The 9,076-nt window shown below is 41.6% G+C and overlaps 1 protein-coding gene across 5 annotated transcripts in view; it reads right to left on the reverse strand.

The window, feature by feature from the left end:
* Positions 1–6,146, reverse strand: part of LOC142385455 (protein bicaudal D homolog 1-like) — a 60,441-nt gene extending 54,295 nt beyond the window's left edge. For 3 of the 5 annotated variants that reach the window (XM_075472009.1, XM_075472008.1, XM_075472007.1), the window contains exon 1: positions 5,527–6,146. In XM_075472009.1, the coding sequence (XP_075328124.1) occupies positions 5,527–5,745 (219 nt within the window). In that variant the 5' untranslated portion in view covers positions 5,746–6,146. Of the gene's footprint in view, positions 1–5,511 lie in introns of all 5 variants that reach the window. The other 2 variants (XM_075472006.1, XM_075472005.1) reach the window with 1 other exon arrangement.
* Between the last annotated feature and the right edge of the window lie 2,930 nt (positions 6,147–9,076).

Here is a 9,076-nt window from a genome sequence, read left to right on the forward strand (position 1 = left end):
TGACTTGTCCAAGAAAAAATTCCTTGGGACTTACTTGAAACTTGCACATGTGTGACTTGGTCCCATCTCTAGTTTGAATATTGGTGGGTCACCTAACAGCTTATGGGGGAATCCAAATTAAAAAAAAATTTTAAAAATACTTTGACTATACTCCTACTGAGACTAATCAGTCTGTCTCTGTGTCATCAGCATAGCTTCTGTCTGTATGCACACCTGAGCTGGCAAAGAACCTCATAAGAAGCATAATGGAAATAAGGTAGACTGTGCTGGAGATCAATGAGATGGAATACTTCTCGGCTGACAACAATCAGCCCCTCTTTGCAAGAGGACTTCTTTTTTTATATAGTTATTTCATTTGTAGCTTCATACATATGACCAGTATGGTCAATATTGTACTTGTTTCATTCCTACTGAAAGGACAATCACAACAGTCAATACTGTTATGATATTGCAGTGCAGTATAGAGGGAAATGACAAAGTTTTTGTGATTCCTATAAACAGTTAGAGCAGAGACTGGCATCGGAGGGAAACGAAAGAAGATCTTATTAAGTTATTCAGTCAGTTAGTCTGCAAAGCAGACAGAAGTTATTTGGTTAGTCTTAAAAAAAGGGTTCTATTGATATGCTTCTATTTATTTGTTTACAAAAGATAATAAATTGTACAACCTTCATTTTAGAAGACAGACTTGAACAGTGAAAGCAAAGAGTATCAGGGACAAATCGAAATGCAGATTATATAATTTTCTGCAGCAATCAACAATCACATCGTAATGATAACTTTAAACAAAAGACATCTTGCTGCTATCCCTTCTAAGACTGACCCCGAACAGAACGGGGGGCTACAGTGTGCAAGTATAAATAGCTTCCACAATAAAGGATTCACTTTTGTAAACTGTCAAGACTGAAGTGTGCTCTATACATAAACATTACAATTTCAAAGATGTGTGAGCAAGTCAAACTCCGTTCACAATATAATTTACTGACCAGGGATCTAACACATTGGTATACCTAATGTTATTACTCAGTATCTATATCTTTGTGAATGTACATTCAGAATAAGACATTTATTTTTACATTTCAAATAAATCATTTAAATTTGCTGCATTGGCAGTTTAATATATCATTATGAAGATCAATAAGTTAAACCTCAAACTCAAATTACCAGTGTGAGAAGCTTAGAAGCGCTGGAGTTTATGAAGAAAAGACTAGAAGAAGCTGGCTTCATGTGTTCATGGCTCATATCAAGGACTGTATCAACGTCACTGTGGACCCGCACCAATATGCATACAGGAGTCCACACAGCCCTCACCCACTTAGAGAACAAGGACTCTTATGCTTGCCTGCTCTTTGTGAACTTCACATCAGCATTCCATACAATCATACCACAGACCCTGATTCAAAAACTCAATACACTGGGACTTAAGCTCCACCCTTTGCAACTGGGTCCTGGACTTTCTTTCTAACAGACAGTCTGTGAGAATCCACGGTGTCTCCTCCTCCCCCATCACCCTCAGCACCGGCTGCCCCCAGGGTTGTGTGTTGGGCCCCCTACTGTTCACCCTGCTCACACACGACTGCTCAGCGAAACTTCCGTCTGATTGTGAAGTTTGCCGACAACAGAGCTGTGGTTAGACGCATCATGGAGGTGGAACACAGTGGACTTCAGAAGGGAGTCCCCCGTCCCCTGTACATCAGAGAGACAGCGGTGGAAGTGGTCTCCAGCTACAAGTACCTGGGTGTACACATCACTGACGACCTCACCTGGAGCAACAACACTTCCTGCCTGATTAGGAAGGCACACCAGCGCCTCTACCTTCTCAGGATTTTGAGACAAGCCGGACTTGGGAGCTCAGTCCTGGCATCGTTCTACAGCTGTGCGGTGGAGAGCGTCCTCTGCTCCTGCATCACCGTGTGGCACGGCAGCTGCTCTGCGCAAGAAGGCGCTGCAGAGGGTGGTGAAAGCTGCACAAAGGACTGTGGGTCACAGCCTATCCACCACCACGGACATTTACACCTCCAGATGCAGGAAGCGGGCCTCCTGCATCATGAAGGACCCCACTCACCCCTCACACACACTGTTTGTCCCCATCCCCTCAGGCAGGAGGCTGCGGAGCATTAAGAGCAGGACCACCAGACTGAGGAACAGCTTCTACCTGGAAGCTGCGAGACTGTTGAACTCTGGAGGACCCCTGTAGTTCCTGTTGCCTCATGTTCTTTGTTTTGTCTTAGTCATGTTTTGTTTTCATAGATCTAGTTTGGTCATCCGGCTCAGCCGCGCCTTATGTTAACCTTGTTCTGTTTTTGTGTGATTAATAAATCAAGCCTTGTTTTTGAAGTCCTCTCGCCTCGCAAAACCAACGCATCCTAACATATTGGGCTTGCACCAGGACCAGAGCAACTAATTCGTTTTACCCCATGTTTTTAACATGTGTCAAAATGACAATGAAGAATCCTTGAATCCCTATAAGTAAATCCTCCAGTCCACTGGTAAAGAGACGGTAATGAGCAAGCTGTAGTACCCAACCAATGTTTGTATCTATAGTGAAACAGTAGGCCTTATCTAAACTTAAGTGTCATGTTGGACATGAAACTCCTGGAATGAAAGTTGTTCCTACTCCAGCCCTGGCCTCAGTGTGTGTGAGTATATGCATGTCTGAGAAAAAGCACTGAATGTATTGAATATGACGTACAGTAATAAGTAGATAGAAAAGTTCTTTACGTAACCTACAGTAGCAGAAATTAAAAGGTGGCGTGGAACTATACGTGTGCTTTCAAACAGCATGTCGTAGCTGTGGAATACAAAGGCTAAGATGTGTTTTACTGCAGTTACTCTCACAATTAGTCCCTTTTTGTGTCACCCTATTCGTCACCCCTCTGTTAGAGTGCTTAGCAGCCAACGAAAGGAACAAGAGGCTGCTGATTGTTATTTCAAGTGTTTAGAAAGCTTCAAAATTTCATCACCCCTCCCTTGATTGTCAGCCAAAGCTCTGACAAGAAAATTACAGTCTGAGACGATTACACACACACACATCTCACGATGTAACTGCATTGTCAGCTTTCCTTCCCAACTTGTCTGTTTTACATCAAACTAACTGGACATGCTGGAAAACACCTCTCTGATCTTATTGATCAAAACAATTGCTGATATTAAATCAAGCCAGGGGAGCTCATGGCTGACATTGATTATGAGATTCACTGGAGCTAAATCACCTCTGAAACAGAATACTATGCAGAATAAAATGGGCATCTTCGTCAGATATTGTGCTAAACAGCAGTAAATTTTGGTAGAATCTGAATGATAATATGGTGGAGGTTTGGATATAAACACAGCTGGTAAGAATGAAGTGCCTGTACAAGTGTCCTGTCACACACCAGCTCATATTTGTACAAATAAAACAAATGGATGGCTGCTAAATGTCCTCGTTGTTGCTTTAATTCTTGCAACATTCACACCAAGCAACACACAGACCAACCTTTCAGAAGGTGTGCTGTCTAATATAATGAAAGTGGCCCGCATCCATGTTTTCACATGAACATTGGATCAAATGTCTGAGTGTAATGTGAAGAGAATCACTCGCAGTAATGTGCCCAAAGAGACTTAGCTAACCTACAGCAAGTGGGAGGTTTTTAGCATCTTTCAGCTCATTGTTTTAGTTTTAAAGCCAGACACAACACACCACTGCTCATTAGCACACTGTAGACAGAGAGAGTTGAGCTGCTCGACAAAGTCATACATTTTTAAACTTGTTACAAAGAGGCTTTTTTTCTGGTTTTGGACCAAACAACGGTCAAAACTAAAGTGAACTGAGAAGAGACTGCAAATGAATGAGAACTTGTTAGTTTAAGCCAGAGTGTGATACTTACAGAGTGAGTAATGTGAGATAAAATTAGCTGAATGCGTGCCATCAGATTTTGTTCATACAAGCCCCCCAAAAACTAACTAGTTTTGTGGTCAAATTCAATCCAATCCAATTGAATAATATTTTATCAATCTCCTAAGGGAAATTATATTGCTGCATTATAAACTTTTATTAAATATATACTACTGTAATCGTCTGGCAAACGTTTGAAAAGCTCAAGTATAGCATAGAGATATGGTAGAAATCTTCATGGATGACCATGAATGGATTGGGGCGTTGTTTATTTAGCTTGGAAATAACATAGCTGATGATGTCACACAAAGTGACACAAAGGTCTCAGTTGACAACATGGACAAAAACTCAACAGTTCAATGTCTGGGATGCAGAGACGCTCCGTATCAGTGACATGTGCAGGTTACACCATCTGTTATTAAGAGGTACTGCCATCCCTTCTCCTTTACTGTTACCCCTCTGTCTGTAGTCTCCGTCTGCCTATACAGCTTTAAAGATGAGTAGACGTGTTAGAGCTGTTCTTTCAGCCACGTCTCTTTGAAAAAGATAAAAATGTATGCCTTCGGTATCCTCGTCAGAGGTTCAAGCTCTTCCATTTTATCAGCCAGTGATCTCACACTTCCCATGATGATCAAAGGAAGAAAGGGTTTAAACTTCCTCCTCCTTTTCCCCCCATTCTGTTCCTGCTCTGTCTTGACATCTCTTTTTCAACTAAAGTAGATTTGGGGTATTACTCCAGGCATTATTTGGGCTTCGGGAAACTCGATCAGCTGCTCCCACATGTAAAGAACTTTCCCGTTGCCATGGTTATACATCATAACAGATATTAAAAAAGAGCCAACATTATCAGGAGAAATCATTCCATCAGCACAGCATCCAAACCAGCACAGAAAAATGTTTTCGCAGCAAAAAACTCTATAAAATCTAAAGAAGACGAAAACAATACTTCCAGAGCTACTGCAGCGGGCTGCCATTGGAGTGGCACTATTCTAGAATAAACATGATAATAAAATAATGATAAAGAAACAACAACAAAATACAACCTGACCTCAAGTTTGTTCAATTCATCTACGGATATACACCATGTTGATGCAACATAAACTGACAAAGTAAAGGATTTTAAACTAGATTTGATACATGAACTCTCTTTAGGAAACTGACCGCAACACACAGTGTTTGATATGAAATCTCATGATTGTCTCAAAATGACGTAAGAGGGAAAAGTTAACTTCCCAAAGAAAACGAAAATAGGTTTTGTCACTCATTAGATAACTGATATATGAGAATGTAGTGTTTGGGTCTTCCAGGAAGTATGACTGTATTCTAATTAAACATACAAAAACAACTTTTTTTAAAAGATACAAATGTGAACAATCAGTAGCCTGCCCTAAATTGGCTTACAGTTTAAAAAATGACAGGTTCCAATGTATTCATACTAGTCACTGTAGTGTGAGCTGAGCCTGTCTATTGTTAGTGTCCAGTAGGTGTGACCAGACCACAGGTAATGAGCCGAGTTCAGGCACAAAGAGCAAGAGACCAGTCGGTGTGGCTTGCCTGCATGTGCATCAATCACGGTGAGCTCATAAAATCCTCACAACTAAAATGATGCATCATCCTAATTTTCAAGTAAGGAGCCATACCCCTGCTGAGCCCACCTCCTGCAGCTGCTCCAGCTCCAGCCTCAAAACCTCCTGCTCGGCCTCCAGGTCGGCGTACTGCTGCTTCAGGCTCTGGTTCTCCTCCAGGACCACCAGCCCACACTCCGCCGCCCGGATCTTCTCTCGGTTGGCCTCCGCCAGTTCCCGGGAGAGGCGCTCCACCTCGGCGCGGCACTCTTCCACCGTGTCCCCGCATCCTGCTCCACCAGCAGCCATCGCCCCTGTCTCCCTCCCTCTGCCCTCTCCTCCCTGCGTCGGATGAGCAGAGAGCCCCGCCGGAGGGAGAAACAGCTGAGGCAGACACCGAACCCCCACCGCCTCCCCTCACAGCGCCTATTTAAAAATCACAATGAAAACATGATCGGAAAAACTTGATCCACAGAAATCCTCAAAGCGCTGCCATCATCGCAGAGGGCGTCATCTCTTGCATGTGATTCTCTGAACGGTGCGGCTTGTCATCATCCGCTTCCCGCATCCCTCTCCCCTCCCTCTGCTCTGTTTTTCTGCTTATTCACCGGCATCAGGACGCCATCTCTGCCCGCGGCCGTCAAGCAAGGCACACTCCTCCTCACTGTCCGTTATCCTGCCGCAGACACCCAGCACTGAGTCTCCATGAAGTGTTGGACCTGTCTGTGACATATGCAGCATGCGCCCCCTGCAGATCGCACCATCCACTCTCCTTCCGTTTGATTTGTAACAACTAAAATGATAAATCACTTGTTTTCATGTCTACAGGTTTAAATGTTTTATAATATATTCAAAAGTGAACTTTGACTTTTTGACTGTTTGACTATTAGGTGACAACAAGATTACCTCTTTATTATCCCCTACTTTAGGCAAATGTTTGCCTAAAGGACGTTACAGATGATCTCAAAGAAGAAAAGAACACGGAAAAAATCTAAATCTTACCAAGTATATTTTTCTCATTGAGTATCTCATTACACTTGATATGAGACACAACTGCCTAACAAGTACTATTTCAGCCAGATATAGGGACTTGTTTGAAGACAATACATCTTGAATATCTTGTTAAGTGAAAAAGTCTTGAAAACATCTTGTTTTGAGTCATATTTCACATGACACAAGCTCTTTTTTGACATTTGAAGAGGTTTTTAAGCTAATTTCAAGATCACTTTTAAGTCAAAAGTCCCAAATATCACATCTTATTTCAAGAAATCTTGACAAGCCGATTTTCACTAGTTCCATTGGCAGGTTTTTTTGCTTATTTCAAGCAAAAACGTCACGTATTTGCTGTTTTTTTTACTTGTTTTTGGAGGGGCATTTTTTCCAGTGTGACATTTTAAAACAATTATTTGCCTAAAGTAGCTGACCTTCTGCTGAAATTCCAAGCAGGAGACAAGACAGCCATATTTTTCTACAATGAAATGTCAATTAAACGTATTGCAATGATCAGTTTGGGCACACATTATTCTACAAGTGTCTCCACAATTAGCCTACAGTCTTGGCACATCATTAGTGACTTTTGAATATGAATTGTTCCCAACACAAAGACGGGATTCAATGCGAAATGACTAGGGCTGGGCAACGATTAAATTTTTTTTATCTAATTAATCGCATGATTTCCAATCACATTTGTACACAAAATCCAAAAATGAATCCAAAAGTAGCGTATAGCTTTTAGCATTTAGTTTTATTTTAAATATGCTGCCATATAAATGAAAGTGCCATAACATTTGTTGTGCAAACACACTTTTAACATCAGCATCTTTCTGTAGTTTTTATGTAGAAGCCTCGCTCCACTGTCTGTTTCCTTGAATGACTTGCTGCTATCAGTTGTGTGTTTTGCCTTTAAGTGATATTTTAGACTGGAACTACTACGCTGAGAAGACAATTCAACTTGGCTATAAATGCAGTAGTTTTTAAAAAAAAAAATTATTTTCAAATGCGTGCTTTTATGTTGAAACAAGTATATCATGTCTATGCAGACACACCTGTAACGGTCTTTCTTTTCCGGTTCCGCAGTAGACAGCAACAGAATTTTACAATAATAAAACTTGCATTAATGTGCGATAAAATATTTATTGGCGTTAAATAATTAACGAGTCAACGCGATAATAACGAGTTAACTCGCCCAGCCCTTGAAATTGACACATTCTCACATTTTCACAAAGCTGCTCTATTATACAGTCACAGCTAACAGGCTACAGTTCAATCATTTGGGATGTAGCTGTGTTTTTTTGGTTGAGCTCAGTTCACTATCAGCATAGTTTAATGTCACAGTTAAGTCTAAACTGTTAACAAAAAATAAAAATACTAGTCTGCATGTCAATTGTTTTATCAGATCAGATTTTTCTGCACAGTCAGAAGATGCACACTCGACACTGCTGAGTCACTCACTAATGCACATACAAACACACAGTGAAGACTTATAGTAAATAAGCAGTCAAAGATCATACATATATGTGCATTTTGTCTTGTGTGAATCTTTGTGCCTCCCACATTTATTTGTCAAACAGCAACAAATATTGATTGTAGTGATGGAATAGGACAATGAGACATAAAACATCTATCAGTGTGATTACTATACTGTCTGTGACACATCCTTAATGTCAATGTCCACCTCGGTCACAGCTCTTTACACAGCCTCACCAACATCTCACCCCACATCAGCACTCACTGAAACCAAATTCCTGTGCTGGGGAAGATATCCTGTCTTCTTCTGGTACCTAGAAAATCTCATGCATTTGCCCTCAGTAACAGACCAGTTGTCCTAACATCACATATCATGAAAGTACTGGAGAGACTGTTCACCTTAATAAGCAAATGAAAACCTTTCAGGACCCACTACAGTTTGCTTATCGTCCTGGGGTTGGTGTTGAGGATGCCATGATCTACCTCCTTCAGCGATTCCATTCTCATCTGACTGTGGATTTTAGAAGGACCAGGAGCATAGCCAAATACTGTCTCCATCAAAGGTGAAGAGGTGGAGGTGGTTAAAGGGATAGTTTTGACATGAAGCTGTATGACATCCCATATTAGCAATATCATTTATGAACATTGACTTACCCCCTGCTGCGTCCTGTGAGCCGAGTTCCAGCCTCGTTTTGGCGTTGACGAAGGTAGTCCGGCTAGTTGGCTGGGGCCACAAAAATAAAGCGTTTTGCTTCTCAAAACAATATGCGTTCAAAAGAATAATACATTTGCATCACAAAATCAGACCTCACAATCGCTTGGCGCTATTTTAGCCTCCCTTTATATCAATGCGTTCAGCCACCTAGCGATAGCCGCACCTGTTACGGTGTTTACTGCTCGGAAGCAGGGGACTGCTCGGTCTGCTCTTTGGTCTGCACAGTTTAAACAGCCCGTAGTGATACGAAGGGAGAGAGAAATAGCGCCAAGCGATTGTGAGGTCTGACTTTTTCTGAATGAACGATTTTGTGATGCAAATGTATTACTCTTTTGAACGCATATTGTTTTGAGAAGCAAAACGCTTTATTTTTGTGGCCCCAGCCAAGTAGCCGGACTACTTTCGTCAACGCCAAAACGAGGCTGGAACTCGGCTCACAGGATGCAGCAGGGGGTAAGT

Source organism: Odontesthes bonariensis, chromosome 8 (genome assembly GCF_027942865.1).
Source record: "Odontesthes bonariensis isolate fOdoBon6 chromosome 8, fOdoBon6.hap1, whole genome shotgun sequence".
NCBI lineage: Eukaryota > Metazoa > Chordata > Actinopteri > Atheriniformes > Atherinopsidae > Odontesthes > Odontesthes bonariensis.